This window comes from Mastigoproctus giganteus, chromosome 2 (assembly GCF_048544385.1).
Source record: "Mastigoproctus giganteus isolate SK-2022 chromosome 2, ASM4854438v1, whole genome shotgun sequence".
Taxonomy (NCBI): Eukaryota; Metazoa; Arthropoda; class Arachnida; order Uropygi; family Thelyphonidae; genus Mastigoproctus; species Mastigoproctus giganteus.
This window is the reverse complement of record NC_143576.1, coordinates 97,758,979-97,779,357: the sequence shown is the minus strand read 5'-3', so window position 1 is coordinate 97,779,357 and position 20,379 is coordinate 97,758,979. Positions and strand designations below refer to the sequence as shown.

The 20,379-nt window shown below is 38.1% G+C and overlaps 1 protein-coding gene across 2 annotated transcripts in view; it reads right to left on the bottom strand.

The window, feature by feature from the left end:
• raptor (regulatory associated protein of MTOR complex 1) overlaps positions 1-20,379 on the bottom strand; it is a 638,589-nt gene that overhangs the window by 68,679 nt on the left and 549,531 nt on the right. For both annotated transcript variants that reach the window (XM_090389485.1, XM_090389491.1), the window contains exon 27: positions 2,682-2,812. In XM_090389485.1, coding sequence (XP_090245611.1) covers positions 2,682-2,812 — 131 coding nt within the window. The remainder of the gene's footprint in view (positions 1-2,681; positions 2,813-20,379) is intronic.

Below are 20,379 nucleotides of genomic sequence, written 5' to 3'. Positions count from 1 at the left end.
AAGGATATATTGATTGACAGGTAGGTGTGGCAAACGATGAAATGATTGGTGGTGGGTGTGACATGACAAGCTACTGTGTAGTCATTGGTTGGCATTATAACGTGTATTTATGAGTAAAGAACGGTGCATAATAGTTTGTAATGAACGGTAAACAGATAATAGTAGGGATGAATCTTTTAAAAGAGGGAAGAAATTTGTAAGGAAAATAAAATGTTGGTTGATTTTTTGATGAAAACTAAATTAATAAAAGTTTCGTTCTATTCATTTTTATGTTCTTCATTATGTTTTTTTCTCATTATTAAAAGCAGATTTTTGGAGTTCATGAGTGTTTTTACTATACTGTTGATTTAGGTTTGGTTACGAAAAAAGGAAACGGTTTCTTTATTTTTTGTTATATTTCGTAACCTGACCTTAAATGGTAGGTTAGGAAATAACAGAAAAGGTTGACCACCGCTGTGCAAATCCTCTGCATTGGTGGTTCGATAGGAGGAGGAATGGGTGGTTTGGTTCTTCGATCTTTTCGCCTTTGAGATGATTTGTATAGCGATTGAAATGCAGTGATTCCATGACAATCATTGGCCTTGTGATCCTCTGTCGATATGGGGCATAATGGTCAGTCTATTATTTTGATATTTTGTTTTTCTTTTACTAGTTCTTTTAACTCCTTTTTTGGTGATATTTCATGTTTTTCAGAACTGGTACCTTCGAGGGGTTGTACCACTAAATCATATTATAATTGGCATTATTTTAAATTTTATATCGGTTTTATTAATTGGATTTAAAGTGCTAAATTATATAAGGGACTATCAGCTACTGTTTGTCTTATTACCTTTACTTGCCCCTCCCTGTTTGGTTTATTTTATTTTTCGTTATTTTTATGTTAATTTTTCGCTCTACATTTTTTGCCATACTACTGGCTTACGTTTTATTTTGTTTTATTTTGAATTATTGGATATATATATATATATATATATATAGTGAATAGCTATTGAGGAGTTGATTGACGTTATGATATGCATGTATCTGCACGAGTGTCTTTAAAAATAAAATTACAGTAATAAAAAAATATTTTGTTAATAAACAATTTATGCGCTAGTCCACATGATTCTAAAGAAAAAAAGGTTAGGTTACCCCCCATTTCGGGAGGGGTCAAGCTCCCATGGGATTCAAGTGGAGGTAACCCGACCTTTTTTCACCATTAGGGCATATTATTGAACAAGAAAATAAAAATACAGTCATAAAAAAATTTACTTTTTTACGAATGCATTTCTAAATATGACAGTGATTCTAAAGAAAAAAGATTAGGTTACCTCTTCCACTTAGGGAGGGGTACAAGCTCCCATGGGATTCAAATGGAGGTAACCTGACCTTTTTTCACCATTATGGAAGGCTTTCATTAGGGCAAGTTACCATTAGTGCTGAGTGCTACTAAAGTGATACTAAACCAATGTTATCGTGCACCAATCAGCACGCCACGACTACTTGTCAATCAAGATATCGTTCTCGGACTTTGCTTCAGACCGATAACACCTACTGTCTGTTTACTGAACGAGCAGCACTAGAGTGCTGTATCGGGAAACTAATTTTCCGCGTAAGTTTTCCGACGTTTCTCATCGTTCTTGTGTTGGCTTTCTTTACCTTTGCCATCTCTGTGCAATTGATGCAGATGCCATTGCTGAGTTGTACACTTGCATATATGACTCAGAGAATGGGTTAACTTGTCGCAGCATCTCGTCCCATTGTTGCATTACTTCGGCCATACACCACTGGTTTGACTGTTTTTCAAGTTGTTTTGTTGTAGCTTCAGCAGAATCGAAAATATAAAGTTGTCCATATCCTGGCTTATTTGCCTTGTTTGGATATAGTGATGAGACCGAATGGTAAATCTGGCTGTGTATTCTAAAACAGTATGGACCATTTCCAGGCAGTGATTTAATCTCTGTGCCCATTGATGCAGATGCCATTGCTGAGTTGTACACTTGCATATGTTCTCTGTAGTTATTTGCTTCATGTGTATCCACTGTGAGCAACTCTCGTAAGAGTAGGTGTCTCAGACAGTGGGTCAAGTAAAACCTTTCCATCATGACAGCATTAGTGTATTTATTCAATGTGTTTAACTCATGTTCCCAATATCTTGCATTGCAATACTCACAGTTGTAACACATTTTCTATGTAGTGCTCTTCCACATTAATTACAGTTTGCTGATTATTTGTATCCAGTACTTCTATTTGATTAGTCCTACAGCGTTTTGCCTGTCTTCTCATTTCCAATCTTTCTTCTCTTTCTTCAATGTTTTCGTCCGTCTTCATAGTCGTAGAGTCTTGTTTCGGTCTCTTAGTCTATTAGATCTCTCCTCTAATGTTTCGTTAGCATTTCTTCTACATTTTCTCAAAGTTCTTACGTACTGTTCAGCCATTTTTACACTTCTTAAAACTTAGAATGGTTTATTAAAATTGAAGACAGATAAAAAAACATACATTGATAGCTTTCAGGCATAGGTTGCCTTTCTTCAGTCGAAAAACTTTAGTACAAAAATTAATAAAGAATGCTCAGTATGGTGGTCATGCGAGGTGAATTGCATGAACAAGTGCTGGCAACAATTAGCAGTTGGAAAATTTGGGCAGCATACCTAAGCGTTTTATATATATAGATGTAATAAAAGAAAAAGGGGGAAAAATACCTTTCATTGTGGGAAATGCGTTTATCAAATACTCTGACAGAGCCATCTCCACAACCTGCCACAACCAGTTCTGGAATATCTGAAGATGAAGACAGACAAGTCACACAACTATCTGATCCCGTAGGCAGATCCTATAAAAATAAATACTAGCTCACTAAAATAATTCTAATTGCTGTTATCAAATTTATAGTGCATTCATTCCAGCCAGTGCTGGTGCAATTATAAAATGAAAATACTTAATTAATATGTGCATTGAAAGTGAAGTTGAGTGATATTTGCCTAAGTAGATAAATTTCACTCCAACATTTTGTCCTAAGTTAAGCATCACAATAATAAAATAATGGCAACAGCCAACAAGAATACCATAAAAAACTTCCTTAACAAATGTTTGAATACCTTAGCCATAATTATGAGAGCATCCTTGGACTCAGGGGAAGTCCCCCATGGACTGGAGATGAGCAAATGTATCCCCAATTCACAAAGGGTGACACAAGTAATTATAGATCTTTAGTTTAACTTCTGTTGCGGGGAAAATAATGGAGTCACCGGTTAAAGAAGCATTGCAGGATCATCTAGACAAGACTGCAGTAATAATTCAGACACAGCATGGGTTTGTTAAAGGAAAGTCTTGTCTGACAAATTTTATTGGATGCTATGATGTGGTTACGAAGGAACTGGATGCAAAACTAATTTTGATATCATATACTTGGATTTCAAGAAAGTTTTTGATACTGTTGCACATGGAGAACTACTGTACAAATTGGAGCAGTATGGTATTAAGGGCAAGTTGCTACAATGGATAAAAGGGTGGTTGAGTGGGAGAAGACAGAGTGGTAATCAATGGATGCTGCTCTTTAGGACTAATGTTATTAGTGAAGTCCCCCAGGATTCGGTGTTGGGTCCACTGTTGTTTTGTATATTTATCAATGATATTGATGAAGGTATATTAGGCTTAATGACCAAGTATGCAGATGATACAAAGGTTGGGAGGGTTGTTAATGACAGTAATGGCAGTGTGCTACTGCAACAGGATCTAGAAAAGTTGGGCTGAGAAGTGGCAAATGAAGTTTAACATTGAAAAATGTTAAACTACATTGCTCTTGCAGTGTGCTACTGCAACAGGATCTAGAAAAGTTGGGCTGAGAAGTGGCAAATGAAGTTTAACATTGAAAAATGTTAAACTACATTGCTCTTGCAGTGTGCTACTGCAACAGGATCTAGAAAAGTACTGCATATGGAAATTACTGCAAGAAAGGTAGAGGTAACCCTAAAGAAATGTACCACCTGTGTGGTACAAAATGAAAAGGACCTGGGAGTAATTGTGCAGTCAGATATGAAATTTTCTGAATAGTGCAAACAGGCTGCCAGAGCAGGTCATGGGGTATTGTCAATGATATACAGGAATTTTGCTAGTAGGGAAAGGGGGTTGGTTGGTTGGTTATTGGGAGTTTAATGGCGCATCAGCATCTAAGGCTATTGTGTGCCAAGTCTAAAGTAATAAAATATAAATATGGAATAATATAAAATAACATATCTAGTTAATATATTACAAACAAAAATAGGGCATAAAACATTTATAATATATTAAACAGAGCAATCTAAATAAAACTATGTAGGTATCGCGAAAATATCGTAATGTGAATCCAATAGCACATTGCTTTTTGGTAATTCATTCCAAGACCTCAGAAGTTGAAAATTTCTCTATATCATCATCATCATCATCATCATCGGCCATTTTCAATTCACTGCAGGATGAAGGCCTCTCCAGCAACTTTCCAGTTCCTTCTGTTTTGAGCACTGGCCATCCATTTACTACCCAAAAACTCATGAATTTCATTTATCCATCTCTGCCTTTGTCTTTCAGGTTTTTTTCTAGCTCCTCTTGGGTACCATTCTGTTATTTTCTTAGTCCATCTGTCATCATGTCTTCGAGCTATGTGTCCTGCCCAAGACCATTTTAGTTCTTTAGTTTTGATAAGAATGTCCTTTACTTGAGTTTGCTGCCTAATCCATGTGTTTCTCTTCTTATCTAACAGTCTGATTCCCAATATAATTCGTTCCATTCTTCGCTGTGTAGTTCTCAGCTTCTCTTCCATTCTTTTGGTGAGTGCCCAAGTTTCACTTCCATAAGTCATGGTGGGGAGTATACATTGATTCATTATTTTACATTTCAGACAAACTGGGATATTGCTCTTCAGTATGTGACTTTATTTCCTGAATGCTATCCATCCAAAATTTATTCTTCTCTTGACTTCCAGCCATTTATCATTATTACAGCTAATAACTTGTCCCAGATAAGTATATGACTCCACCTTTTCAATTACTGCGCCTTCAATCTTTATTTCCCTTTCCGTGGCATACTTGTTCATCATTACATTTGTTTTAGCCATATTCATCTTTAGTCCAAAATCCTTACTAACTGTGCATAACTGATTAAGATTTTCCTCTAATTCTTTGGGATCGTGGCTTATGACCACAATGTCATCTGCAAATCGTAAATGGTTTAGGTACTCTCCGTTCACATTGACTCCTTTCTGCGACCAGTCTAATCTTCTGAAAGCTTCCTCAAGGGCAGCAGTAAACAGCTTCGGAGATTGTGTGTCTCCTTGTCGAACTCCTTTCTCGATTTTAAATTTGCTACTGTCTTTGTCTAGTCTAATAAAGGAGGTAGCACTCTCATATATTTTCTTCAAAATCATAATATATGAAGTATCTATGCCTTGTCTTTCCAGTACCCGAAACATTGCCTTATGCTGTATGGAGTCAAATGCCTTTTCATAATCCACAAATGCCAGGCATAATGGTGTTTTATATTCATTTGCTTTCTCCATTAGCTGTGATATTAGCATTAGCATTAGTAGAGGCATTTGATGCAAGAAAGCAAGCTTATGCAGCATCAGCCAAAAAAAAAAAAAAAAAAAAAAAAAACTACTTCCACTTCACCCCTCTGTTCTTTCAAAATACCTGTCCAGCTGAGCCTTAAACTTATTTAGGCTATCAACCTCCACCACAAGGGATGGAAGTCTGTTCCACCAACCAACCACCCGCTGGCTAAAGGCAAATTTCCGCACGTCTATCCTACATCTGTCTTTCCTTAATTTGAATTTATGCCCTCTCAGGTGATTATTCTGAGCTAGAGGAAGAATCCCATCAGCATTGAGCATGCTTAAACCATTCAAGGCTTTATACACCTCTATCAGATCACCTCGCTGGTGCCTAGTCTCCAGACACTGTAATTTGCAAAACTTAAGCCTTTCTTCGTAAGAGCACCCCTTTGTTCCATTCACTAATCTTGTTGCCCTTCTCTGTACTCGTTCCAGCAGCTCTACATCCTTCTTGAAATGAGGCCTCCAGACCTGTATACAGTACTCTAGGTGTGGCCTGACCATCGCCTTATACAATGGAATAATCACCTCCTTATCCCTGCTGGAAAAATTCCTGTATATCATTGACAATACTCCATGAGCTACTCTTGCAGCCCGTCTGCACTGCTCAGAGAAATTCATATCTGCCTGCACAACCACCCCCAAGTCTCTTTCATTCTCTACCACTGTCAGTGTTGTACCACAGAGTTGATACGTTTCTCTGGGGTTGCTGTTTCCCATGTGTAGTACTTTACATTTGTCAATGTTAAACTTCATTTGCCACCTCTCAGCCCATCTGCTCAACCTTTCCAGATCCTGTTGCAGCAGCATAGTGTCAGTAGTGTCCTTGACAACCCTGCCAACCTTTGTATCGTCTGCAAACTTGGACATTAATCCCGATTTACCATCATCAATATCATTTATAAATACAGAAAACAATAATGGACCCAACACTGAGCCCTGAGGGACTCCACTAATAACATCAGTCCACGATGAGCAGTGTCCATTGATTACCACTCTCTGTCTTCTCCCCCTCAACCACCCCTTTATCCATAGCAGCAATTTGCCTCCAATGTCACACTGCTCCAATTTGTGTAGCAGTCTTCCATGTGCAACAGTATCAAAAGCCTTTCTAAGATCCAAGTATATAATATCAAAGTTATTCCCTGCATCCAGTTCTTTTGTGACTGCATCATAGTATCCAATCAAGTTGGTCAGGCAAGACTTCCCCTTGAAAAAACCATGCTGTGTCTGAGCTATAACTGAAGTCTTGTCTAAATGATCCTGCAGTGCTTCTTTAACCAGTGCCTCCATTAATTTTCCTGGAACAGAAGTTAAGCTCACAGGTCTATAATTACTTGTGACAGCCTTACCTTTGATCCTCCTTTGTGAATTGGGGTCACATTTGCACATTTCCAGTCTATGGGTACCTCCCCTGAGTCCAAGGAAGCTCTCATAATTATGGCTAAGGGTTTGCTTACTTCCTTTGCTGCCTCCTTTAATATAACTGGATAGATCCCATCCACCCCGGGTGCCTTTCTTGTGTTTATCTTCAACAGCTTCTCCTCCACTTTACTCCCAGTTATTTCAAGATTCTGTAGCTTACTGCTAGAGTTGAATACACCTCTGGCATTCCCCTCGCTGAATAACTCCTCATGTGTGAATGTCGATGCAAAATATTCATTTAGTTTGTTAGCTACCTGAGCAGGATCATCAACACTTGACCCATCAATATCAAGTGGACCAATCTGATTCATCCCTTTCCTTCTAGAGTTTACATAAGTAAAGAACTCTTTGCTGGTTTTCTTTGCATCCCTTGCCAAGGATTTCTCGTAATCTGCCTTCGCCTGCCTAACCTCCTTTGTAACTTGGTTGCATATCAACTTGTATCTATCATAGGCTTCTGTGTCATGTGTTAATTTGTATGTATCCCATGCATTTTTCTTCTCTGCCATATGCCTCATTAGTTCATCTGACATCCATTTTGGCCTAAACCTTGAACAATATTTCTTAGTTGGTATGTAAAGCCTAGTAGCTTCCAAGATAAGTTCTTTGAATGCTTCCCATTTTGAATTTGCTGTTGGTAACATCATCAGTTGGTCCCACTGTATAGAATTTAAATACTGTCTCAGTCCATCGTAGTCGCCTTTACGGAAGCAATAACCCTTCCCTTTACCCCTAATGGTAGTTACCTCTTTGAGTAAATCCCACTTCAGCACACTGTGATCACTGCCACCTAGTGGTTCATTTATCTGCAGATTCTTAATGCATGAAGAATCACTGCTGATAATCAAATCAAGAGTATTACTCCCTCTAGTTTCCTCCCGAACATGCTGATGTAGAAAACAATCATCCAATAAATCCACAAAAGCCCTGCTAGTGTGTGAGTATCCAGCCCCCAAATTCCAGTCAATATCTGGGAAATTAAAATCTCCCATTATAAGACACTCTGATTTACTGGCCCACTCTATTTCCCTGTATAGTTCCTTATTATACTCATCAGAGCCATTAGGCCTATAGCACACTCCTACTCTCAATTTTGATCTCCCAATGTTTATGTCACACCAAACTGACTCCACACTGCACTGTCCAGCGATGTCGACTGGCTTCACTTCCTTGGTTTTTATGTGTTTCTTAACTAATAGCATAACACCTCCCCCCTTCCTATCCTGTCTATCCTTTCTGTAGACGTTGTACTCCCCAAATTGCAGTTCCGCATCCCTTATATCTGTGTGACACCACGTCTCTGATATCCCAACAATATCTGCCTTCGATGTTTTGAGCAATACCTCAAATTCATCAAATTTATTTACTAAACTCCTAGCATTGGTGTACACGCAAGTATACCTGCACCTGTTTCTATTCTTAGCTACCCTAACACAACCCATGTGTTTATTTGTACCGCAATGGCTCCCAGCAGTCTCTGAAATACCATGCATCTTGTTTTTCAGGCTTCTGCTCATTCTAATAGAAGCAGTGCAAGAATCTCTTTTACCTCTGCCAGTGGCTACTGTCAATCTATTGGTCTTTGTCTCCCCCCAAGCTAGCAGTTTTCCGACCCACCTAACACTGCCTCGATAGCATCAGCAAATATTCTTGCACCCTTTCTATTTAAGTGTATCCCATCCCTGTAGAAGCAATCTCTCCTGTTAACAAGTACAGTCCAGGCTGAAAAAAATTCTACCCCTTGAGCCTTGCACAGTCTTTCCAGGGCCGAATTGATCGACAAGGCTCTCATCATATACTCCCTCCTATCGTGTCTGGGCAGAATTGCAGACACTTTCAAATTCAACCCTAATTCTCGGCTTTTGTTCAACAGTGACCTGTACTTGTTAAGTAATTCTGCTGGTCTCCCACTGTTAATATTATTAGTGCCAACGTGTACAACTATATCACCTTTTGTGCCCTTAAAAGATGATATTCGCTCTACAACGTCATCAACCTTTGCCCCTGGCAGACATACCCTGGTCCTGTTCCACCTATCTTTTTTACAAAGCATGTTCCCCGTTTCCCTGACAATAGAGTCACCAACAACTACTAGTTCCTTCGGGACCAGTGCATTCTGCCTTGGGGGTTGTCTCTGTGTCACGCAATGCCCAAGTGCAAGCTCTGGCGTTGATGTGGGCAGCTGAGAGCTTGATGGGCCCCTCAATTTAGTTTCTTCGAGGGCATCCACCCTGTCCTTCAAGCTCTCATATAGGCCCATAAGAAGGCCGAGTTGTTGCCTGATATCGATACACTCCTTGCATCGCGCACACACAAAGACATCCCCCTTGGCAGTATCATGTCCCGTACCCGATTGCTCTGCAAACATCAAGCAAACAGTGCATTTTATAAGGCTGTGAGTCAGAGGACAACTGCCCCCCTCAGTTCTGCTCTGAGCCACAGCACTTCCATTAGCTTGAGCCTTTTGCTTTGCTGCTCTGGTCTGAGTCATGATTCTATTAATTTATTAATTAATTATGTTATGTTATTAATTATATGACGTTTGTAATCTAAGTCGTTATATGTATTTATTTAAACGTACAATTTAACTGCTAACGAAGTTCAACTAACGCTATCTAGTACGGTATCACAATGGCGGGAAAGTTAATAACGGTAGCGGTAGTTACGAACACGTGGAAACCCTTACCGATACTTTTACAAGGCCGAGTAAAGAATAAATACACCAAATTAATCAAAAAATCACAAAATAATGTTATACTACTAAATTTAAATCAAAAGTTTTAGAAAAACAATAATTTCAAATCAATAAATAAGAAAAATCCACTTAGCGGCTTGGAACACGACCGTCACTAGTAGCCTCCTTTTATGCAATTACAAGACCGAGTAAAGAATAAATACACCAAATTAATCAGAAAATCACAAAATAATGTTACAATACTAAATTTAAATCAAAAGTTTTAGAAAAACAAAGCCAGCTTGCTCTTTCGGTTGATTCTCATCAAATATTCTTTCTAATCTGTTAGTAATGACCCTTGTGAACAATTTGTAGATGTGGGATAACAAGCTAATTGGTCTATAATTTCCAATTTCTGATTTATCTCCTTTCTTATGCAGCAAAACTATGATTGCATTATTCCACTGCTTAGGCATCACACCTTTTCTAATGCACTTTGTGAAGAGCCTTGCCAGTTTTTGTGTTATGTCTCTTCCTCCGAATTTTAACAACTCTACAGTAACTTCATCTTCCCCCCGGGCTTTCCGATTCTTCATTTTCTTCAATGCATGTTCTACCTCATCAGGAAGAATATCGGGTATGTCGTACGTGTTGCTACTTTGCAATCCATCTTCCCCACTGCTGGTATCATTCCCTCGCTCCTTGTATAATTCTCTACAGTAGTCTTCTGCTATTTGAATTATGCCTTCTCTGCTGTTTATAAGTACACCATCGCTATTCTTCAGTTTCAGTATCATTTGTCTTTCTGTATTACTGCTGATTTAAATCCTTTGTTTTCCCTTAATGCTTGTTCTACTTTTCTTGTGTTAAATCTTCTCATGTCCTCTCTGAGTCTCTTTCTAATGGCTTTGCATAACTCAGTATACTCAATTTTCTCCCTGTCAGTGTTTTTCTTGCTCTTCATTTGTCGTCTTCGGTTCATCATGACAAGTGTTTCTTGACTAATTTTTTCTTCTTTGGATTTCTGTTTCCCTATGGGTTTCTTGGGCTTTATCACTTTCAGAAAGTTGTAATATTCCTCGTCGATATCTTGGTCCTGAGCAGTCTGCAGAAGCTCAAACTTGTTCTTAAGTTCCAGTACATACTGCTTTTTCTCCTCCTCTGTTATCTCAAAGACCTTTGTATTATTTACTCGAGTCAGTTTTTTCCTTTCCTTTCCTACATTTATATCAAGTGTACATCTTACCATTCTGTGATCACTTCCAACATTTACCTTATTCAAGACGGTAACATCATTCACAATATATCTTCTGTTAGTGAGGATGAAGTTGATATCATTAGTTGTTAATCCATTTGGACTCTTCCATGTCCACTTTCTGTTCACCCTTTTCTTGAAAAAAGTGTTCATTACTGACAGTCCTTGAGATTCTGCAAATTCCACAAGTCTTTCACCTCTTTTATTTCTTTTGCTAATTCCAAAATTTCCTATAGTTCCTCTTTCTGCGCTGTTTTGCCTTTTTCCAACCTTAGCATTGAAGTCCCCCATAATAATAGTGTAGTGGGTTTTCTGCTCATCTAGAAGACTCTCAATTTCGGTGTACATTTCTTCAACCTCTTCATCATCATGGCTTGATGTTGGTGCATAAATCATTATAATCTTTAGCTTGTACCTCTTAGAAATCTTGAGTATTAGTCTTGACACCCTTGGTGATGTACTTTTGAATTCCAAAATGTTGTTTTTAAAATCTTTATGGACCAGAAACCCAACTCCACCTTCACTCCTTTCACTGTTTCCATTGGTGTACAGCAGATTTCCACTTGATAAACTTATAAGTGATTCATTTCTTCTTCTTGTTTCAGCCGAACCGATGATATTCCAATTCACATTTTCTAATTCCTTTTCCAGCTCTAATATCCTGTCTTCACCGATGAGTGATCGTACGTTATAACAGGCCAAGTTCAGTTTCCGTGCATGGCAGCCTGGTCGTACCCAGAGATTCTTAGCACCCTCTGCTTCCACTCTGATTCTCTCGCTGCCATAAGAGGGAGAGTGAAAGCTGCTGGGGACTGAGGGCCATTTGTATTGTTGTGCTCTCATGTGCTGGAGGGTTTGGTCTTTTCCTTTTCACGCTGACCAGGCATCTCTTCAAGACGCCTGGTCAGTGTGAAGAGGAAAAGACCAAACTTCTCTATATAACTAAGCTATTTATCTCTCTAAAAGGTCATTTTTATAAAGTAAATTGCACCAGCCTTTTATTGTTATCATATGTTTCATTGTAAGAATCAAAACTGATTCTTACAATTGCCTTTGTGATATTTTTCTAAAACACATTTCTGGAGGTCACTACCATAAAACAATAAAAACAATTTGCCCTTTCCAGTTTATTGGGCTTTTCTGTTAGTGCATCTAATTATAAACGGGTAGTAAACTTGATCTTATTGCATTTACGATAATACCGATAACTGGAATTCTGTGGGGTTTTATGTTACGGTATTATGGTGAAATGAGTTCCCCTTCACTGAAATTTGCAATCATATAAAAAATATAGATAATTTTTCAGAATCTTCTCTTCACTCCTATTTACTCATTACAATGGGGTGAAGGGAAAGGGACCAATGGAAAGTGCAAGTGCTGGCAGTGCTAGGAAACAAAGCAAAATTGATTTAGAAATGAAGATTATTAATTAAGAAGTACGGAGCAGGACAAAGTTTGTCATCTATTGCACGGAATTAGGTCTCGCTGCTTCAACAGTGAATACTATTTTAAGGGACAGTGCACCCTTAAAATAATATTCACTTAAAATAATATAAAAGAACATGTTAAAGGATCAACAGTGTTCACAAAACAGCGTTTAGGTGCTATATCGAAGATGGGAAAGCTATTAATAATATGGATAGAAAATCAGATTCAGAAGCAAGTCCCTGAATCCAATGGCTATTCAAGCAAAAGCAAGAAGTATTTATGAAGATATTAAGGATAATTAAAGCCAAGTTCATGGCAAGCAACATGGTGTAATAGGTTCAAGCAACGGGTGGTTTAACAGGTTCAAGCATCATGCTGGTTTCCAAAACATTAAAGTATGCGGTGAAGTCGCCAGTGACAATTCTGCAGCTGCAGAGAAATTTTGTGATGTGTTGGAAAAAAAACCCTTCTAAATCTCCACAGCCCTCAACTTCTGCAGTGGCGTGCTTATGAGCTGGAGAGTTGATTCTGGCAATGATGCTCAAAAGGTAAAATTTTCTGACATTATGCCTGTCTGCTCTCTCTCTTTTTGTAATTTTATAATTTTTAAATTTTTGTAATTTTGTACACTTTTGTAATTTTTGCTGCGCATGAGATAAAAAATTGAATAAATAATTCTATTTACGTGTTTGTTAAATATTTCTTTTTTGCTTCAATCAAATTCAGTGCACATAGGTGCAAGTGCTGCATAAGCATTCAGGGAAATTCCGATTTACATAGAGTTCCGTGGAATGCAACCCTTACGTAAGTTGTGGGGGTGGCTGTATTGTCTACATTTAAGTGGCAACCATGTCACATCTGGTTGAAAGATGATGGACGTGAAGAGGCAAATGAGTGAGAGAAAGTCATGTTACAAGCAATTAGTTTGTTTGCCCTTAAATGCCATATTATGGGTGGTTTCAATTTGCCTCTAATTCACTGGAGTAAATGGGAAGGAAACTCGACATGGGGAACAAAATTTTTAAATCAACTAGATGACAGTTATTTGTATCAAAATGTCAGGGAAAGTACTAGAGAAAAGAATATCCTAGATCTCATCATCACACATGAATCAGATGACATAACAGGGCTGACAGTAGAGGAACCAGTAGCAGGAAGTGATCACGGAGTTCTAGGGTGGATGATGACGAGAGAGAGAGAGGTAGCAGAAGTAAAACGCAAAGGAATGGGTTTTAATTTCAGAAAAGGAAATTACGATGCCTTAAGGTACTACATGGCCTCTATTAACTGGGTAGATATCGTGCAGAAAATGAATACATTTGAACTGTGGTACGCTTTTCAAACATTAATCACAGATGCCTTAAATGCGTATATACCATTAAAAAAATACTCCACGAGGAGAGTTCCAAGTTGGATGAATAGTGAAGTTGCCACATTACTTGAGCAGAAAAAGGTGGCATGGAAAGGTTACAGAGCAATAAAAAGTACTGAAGCCTATAACAGCTACAAGATGATCTGTAATAGAGCCACAGAAAAGGTTCGACAGGCAAAGGCAGTTTATGAGAAATCACTAGCAAACAGAGCAAAGAGGGGGGGGGGGATAAAGAATTCTTCACATATATAAATGCCAAGAAGAGCAGGACAAACCAGATCAGACCTTTACGTAAGGGAAAGGGGATAGTATTAAATACACCAGCTGCCGCTGCAGATGAACTGAACAGTTATTTTGCATTGAATTTACAAATGAAAAGCCTTTTGTGGCAATGGGAAATTGTGGGAGCAAAGTTAAAAAATATGTAATTAATGATATTGAAATTTCGCAAGATTATTTAATGAAAAAAAACTTTCAAGCCTACAGGCCAGTAAGGCTCCTGGAGTTGATGGAATATACCCTATAATCTTAAGGGAGGCGAGTGCATTGAATAGTTACTACATACTACATATTGAGGCTAATTATGGGAGCATCACTAGACTCTGAGGAGATTCCCTTGGATTGGAAAAGTGCAAATGTATCTCCCATACATAAGGGTGGCTCTAAAAGTGAAGTTGGAAATTATCGACCTGTCAGTCTGACTTCAGTAGTAGGGAAAATCATGGAGGCAATGATCAAGGGTGGAATTCAGGATCATTTGGATTGAATTGAAATTCTCAAGAATACTCAGCATGGTTTTGTAAAGGGAAAATCATGTTTAATAAATCTGGTTCGCTATTTCGAAAGGGTCACTCACGAACTGGATTTAGGGAATAATTTCGACATTGTTTATTTAGATTTCAGCAAAGCTTTTGACTCAGTCCCACATGAGCGGTTGCTTTATAAACTGGAACAGGGTGGAATCACTGGGAAAATCCTTAGATGGATAGAAGGATGGCTTCAGGGCAGGAGGCAGAGGGTTGTGATAAATGGCTATTCCTCAGATTGGGTTGATGTAAGAAGTGGGGTTCCCCAAGGATCAGTATTAGGACCACTGTTGTCTTTAATTTTCAAAAACGACATCGATGAAGGGATAGAGGGTGTGATGTCTAAATTTGCAGATGATGTTAAAATTGGTAGAGTAGTTAATGATCATTGTCAAGCTGAGCTTCTTCAGAGAGACCTAGATAGACTTCAGGAATGGTCAGAAAAATGGCAGCTGTGCTTTACTCCAACAAAGTGTAAGGTATTACACCTGGGAAACAGTAATCCCAAAAAAACTTATTCACTTGGTGAAGTTCAACTAAACCCAGTACAGTAATACCCCGACTTACGCTACCCCGACTTACGCGAACTCGGAGTTACGCGGTTCTTGATTTTTTTCGTTTGGCAACGCTGCCGCCCACTATCTTCAAGGTCGTTTTTCATATGTTATCGATATATACGGTGCGACGGCGGAGAATGAGAGCGAAAGATGAACAAAATTCAACTTTGCTGCTTTTATGTTTTTTATATCAGTGAAGGGGAAACACATTTCACCATAATAACGTAAAAACCAACACAATTCCAGCTATCGGTATAATCGCAAATGCAATTAGATCGAGTTTACTACCAGTTTATAACAGATTTCACTAGCAGAAACGCAACTGGATTTTTATTGTTTTATGGTAGTAACCCCTAGAAATGTGAGGTGTTAATAGTGTATCTCTGCCTTTATGGTGTTGTTTATTCAGTTGCTACATGCGCGCAGCTTTGTTTATGCGTATCAAGCGTGCCTCCTCGTTTTGTAATTGTGCTTTATTCCCTAAAAATGAGTAAAATACTTAATTAAAAGGTGTGAAAAGGAAGCGTCCTGGTGAAGACACTGCAGATTCAGAGAGAAAAAGAAAAGCAATTATCGATAAACAGAGGCGGACTGGGTCAAAAATTCTTACCCGGGAAAATTTATAGTGGCCTCATACTATGGTTTATGGCCAAAATCACACTGGCCCACCGGGGTTTCCCCGGTAAGGCTTATGGCCAGTCCACCTCTGTCGATAGAGAAAAAATATGAAATTGTGAAACGCTTTGAGCGAAATGAAAGACCATGTGATATTGCACGTGCTACAGGCCTAAATGAAGCAACGGCGAAAAGCACATGACAATTGCAAACTTGACAGGTTGATAATTGAAAAGGGCTCAATTGTAAAGGGCTTAAAAATTTTAGAAAACATAGACTCCAACGAAGAACGCGTTATAGCTACAAAGCAAGGAATAAAAAAATTATTAGCTTGCTACGAAGAAATTCTGCGTGAAAAAAAGAACGCGCTGTGTCGTCAGACGAATTTGTTAGATTTTATGAAGCCATCGACATCGAAATAACTTTTTTACGTAAGTCATTTGTTTTTTTTAATACATATTTTGTATTAATATGTATAAAGAACTGCAATTTTATTAATATTTTTCTTCTAAACTAGTGTTTTTTTAGTCCTTGGTCCCAATTAAGCAAAATTTATGCAAAGTTGTACCCCGACTTACGCGAATTCGACTTACGCGATTTTCGTCGGACCCACCTATCGCGTAACTTCGGGGTATTACTGTACTGGAGGAAAGGGACTTGGGTGTTACGATACGGTCAGACATGAAATTCTCTGAGCATTGTAAACAGGTTGCAAGGAAGGCCCATGGTGTCCTATCGATGATCTATCGAACTTTTGCAAGTAGAGATAGGGACGTAATAATCCCATTATATAAGGCTTATGTTAGACCACACTTGGAATACTGTGTTCAAGTATGGAGACTGCACCTAAAGAAAGACATCGAGCTTCTTGAAAGGGTGCAAAGACGGGTAACTCGGCTGGTGAGATCGGCAAAAGGGCGTCCTTATGAAGAAAGACTTTGAATATGTGGGTTGCAGAGTTTGGAAACTAGACACCTTAGAGGAGATTTGATTGAGGTGTTTAAGGCTCAGAGAGGCATCAGTAAAATGAACGAGGACAAAATTTTCAAGATTATAAATGATGCTAGAACTAGGGGACATAAATTCAAGTTATGGGGGGAAATGTTTAGATTGGACTGCAGGAAGTTTTATTTTAGCCAGCGAGTTACAAATTACTGGAATAAGTTGCCTTCATGGGTGGTAGAGGCCGACAGTTTGGGGAAATTCAAAGGTCATCTAGATAGTACTTTCGGGTAAGGAAAGCGCATAGGATGATAGGTTTAATTTCCTTTTTTTTTTTTTTTTATTATTATTATTTATTTATTTTTATCATTGTTTTGTTCGGATTTTTTTTTTTTTTTTTGGCTGGTGCAGCATAAGCCATAGGCTTTCTTGCACCATGCGGCCATTACTAATACTAATACTAAATATATGTTAGGTAAAAAAAAAAAAGGAAAGTATCATTGTGTAGAATAAGTGACAGGGAAGTGAGGGATCAGACTATGTGTATTGTGTTTGTTCTGACAGCCCCCAAATTAGACCACAGTAGGGCAACCTACTTTGATGACATCATGCTCCCCCTACCCCTTTGGAGGCATGGCAAGTGTGGGATTTTTACCACATTGCACTGTGTGCCCACAGTGCAATCTCCCCCCCCCCTCTCCATAGAGCATTTTGACCCTATGACTTTACTCCTCATCTGAAATCCAATCCTTTTCCCACCAACCTCCCTTTCAAACATTTCACCTGTGGACCCTAATACCCAAAATATTTCTATGTTCATTGTCCTTCCCCTGCAGAAAATGGGCTCCTATCACAGGGGTGCCCCTTTATCACTTTAACTTCTGTTTCCAGGTGGAAGTCTCTCTACCATCCACCTTCTTTACATTAATGTACTCCCATACCCAAATTGCCCTCCCAGTGCTCCTTTCCAAAAAAAAAAAAAAAAAAAAAAAAATTTAGGGGCTTCCCTGGCAAGCTTTACCTGTGTTTGCCCCATCCAGAGAACCTTACACTCTAAGACTTGACTTACCTTGACCCTGCAGCTAAGTGGCCAAGGGAACAACATATCAACATTAAGCAGACTATACAATAACTCTCACTATCTCTGTTCTTAACAGAGTTTGTACTGCAACACAGAGTATACTATGTGGAGTTGGCAGAGATGGATCCCCAGTGCCACAAGACAAACTACACTATGTCCTTCCTGCATACAATGTATTCTCCATTTTCAAATTCAGCATTGCTTATATATAAGTGATACCATGTCTTCAATATCTCTACAATGTCCACATGTGATTACTTAATCAATACTTCAAATTCATAAAATTTTACAATTCCCCTAGCATTAGTGTACATGCAAGTATACATGCACCTATTCTTACTCCTAGTTACCATAATACAGCTCATGTATTTTTGAGAGCACAGTACAATTTTTTTTAGAGAAGTAGGCCTTTAATGTTCCAGCATCAAATGGTTAACTAGATAATAATCAGCTAATAAATATCAAATTCATTCGGAAATGGGTAATATGATACAGTCACTCATTTAAAACATTATTATGTAAGAGAGTGCAGATTATTTTAAGTGGTTAATTAGTTAATCTTACAGTGCTGGAATATCAAAAGTCCACCAGCTTAACAAAACTGGCAGAGTGTATGTATTATAAAGTTGTCCAAAACTTCAATATACCATATAGTGCACATTGATTTTCAGCACATGATCAATGGTCCTGGTGCAAGCCAGAATGCTTACTCCTCCAAATTTTGTTGCTATGATAATGCACAGTTTAGAAGCCATGTTCATCAAGCATTCTCCAATCCCATACTCAATAATCAGAGCTGAACATGATGTATTCTGTTCACTCCACAAGACCTCTTTTCAATGTTCCAAAGCCTACAAAAATGTGTAGACTTTGGAACGTTTAAAACTCCATAACATACTATATTTATTGGTTAACTATGAAAAACCAAGGTTCTCGATGCTGGTATACCATAGGCACCTTATATTCATTTGGAGAGTCTGGGTTTGAATAATTTTAGAGAGTATAGCCTCTTAATCAGAGCTGCAGTTAGATGAGAGTTTGAGCAGTGAAGTGATATCCATCCCCATGAGTTATTCTGCTAATAGTTATTTTCTCATAAGTTATTCTGTGGCTTTTCAGTCCACAAAATGCTAACATATTTATAAATATTTCTTAAAAGACTCATTTATTCATTAATTGTTAAAATAAACATTATGGATTTTCATTCTTAGAACAATTTTTACACATGTTCAATATGTCCTCTATATTGATGAGCAAGTTTGTAATTACAAGATGACATGTCTTCATCATTTTCATGATATAGTTGAACAATCATGCTTGAAGTCCATGAGAGTAGCAAATTTCTTGCAGAAAAACTCCTTTTTTAAGAAACCTCACAATAAAGTCACATGGATTTAAGTCCAGACTCAGAGGTGGCTAAAAATACCCAAATTTATGATGATCAGGTAATAGCTTGACAATACACCAGGGTGGGCAAACAAATCCAACAAGACATTAGGCTGTATGTCACAAGGCACTGCCATGCATAAACCATTCAGTGTCTATGGGAAACTGAATTGACATGAGCTGCTACAGAAAGTTGTTGTGAAGCATATACAGGTATTGCTGTGAGTTAACAATTTTGCTGAAAAAGAAGGGTTCATAATTAAGCTATGATTTGACAGAACTATCCATATACTTTCCTTTCATGACTAACATTTTCAGGAAGCTGGCAGTTCTGTTGCCCAAGACAGGGTGCTCTCACATAGAATGCAGGTGACCTCTTACTTGGAACCAGCAGCGACACACAGCTGAAGCTTCTCACACTGGGTATGAACACATAGAAAGCAGTGACCGGTGCAACTTCTCACTGGGGTAGGTTTTACGGGCGCTACTGTATTGCGGAACGGTAATCCCTTTAGCTCTCAGGTAAACGGCTACCGTAAAATTTCCGATTATCTCTTCCTGCAATTCAGCGGGTGTCCCGTAATTTTCAGGTGAAAACTTATCAATAGATAAATAATTAGGGGAAAAGAGAGGCAGTGGGTTGTTTACTAATGCCCATTGCAGGACATTCGATTAAATATTCGTTGGAATGAGCACTGAAATAATTGAAAGCGGAAGGGAATAATGTTTCTGTAGGGGAAGAATTTAAAATTTATCGAAGGAAAAAAAAAAAAAAAAACACGCTAAAGTTGCAAAGTGTTCAGAAGTTACTACATATGAATACATGTTATGTATTGACAACAGTTGAGGAGAATGAAAAAAAAAAAAAAAAAACTGGAAAGATGAGAGGAGGTAGCATAACTACAAATCGAAAAATGAAGAAGCATAACAATCAAAGACAAAAAATAATATATTTTAAACATAAGATAGAATTATATTCATAAGTATATCGTCCAATGCCGAGCAATCCTGCAGTCTCTTCCAGTGTAAAACACCAGAATTGCACAGAAAAAAAAAATAAATAAATAAATGCCAATATCGGTTTTCTTGCAATCATTCTTTTTTTTTAAGACTTATCTCCGAAAGGCGGGGGGGGGGGGGGGTTACGAGATCTAGATAGAATTAAAAAACTAGGACACTTTTAGTTTTAAAAACGATAACATTTTAAAAATGATATAATTATTATTAAAAAATTACAATACATATTTATCCTTACTGTCAATCATTTTCAGT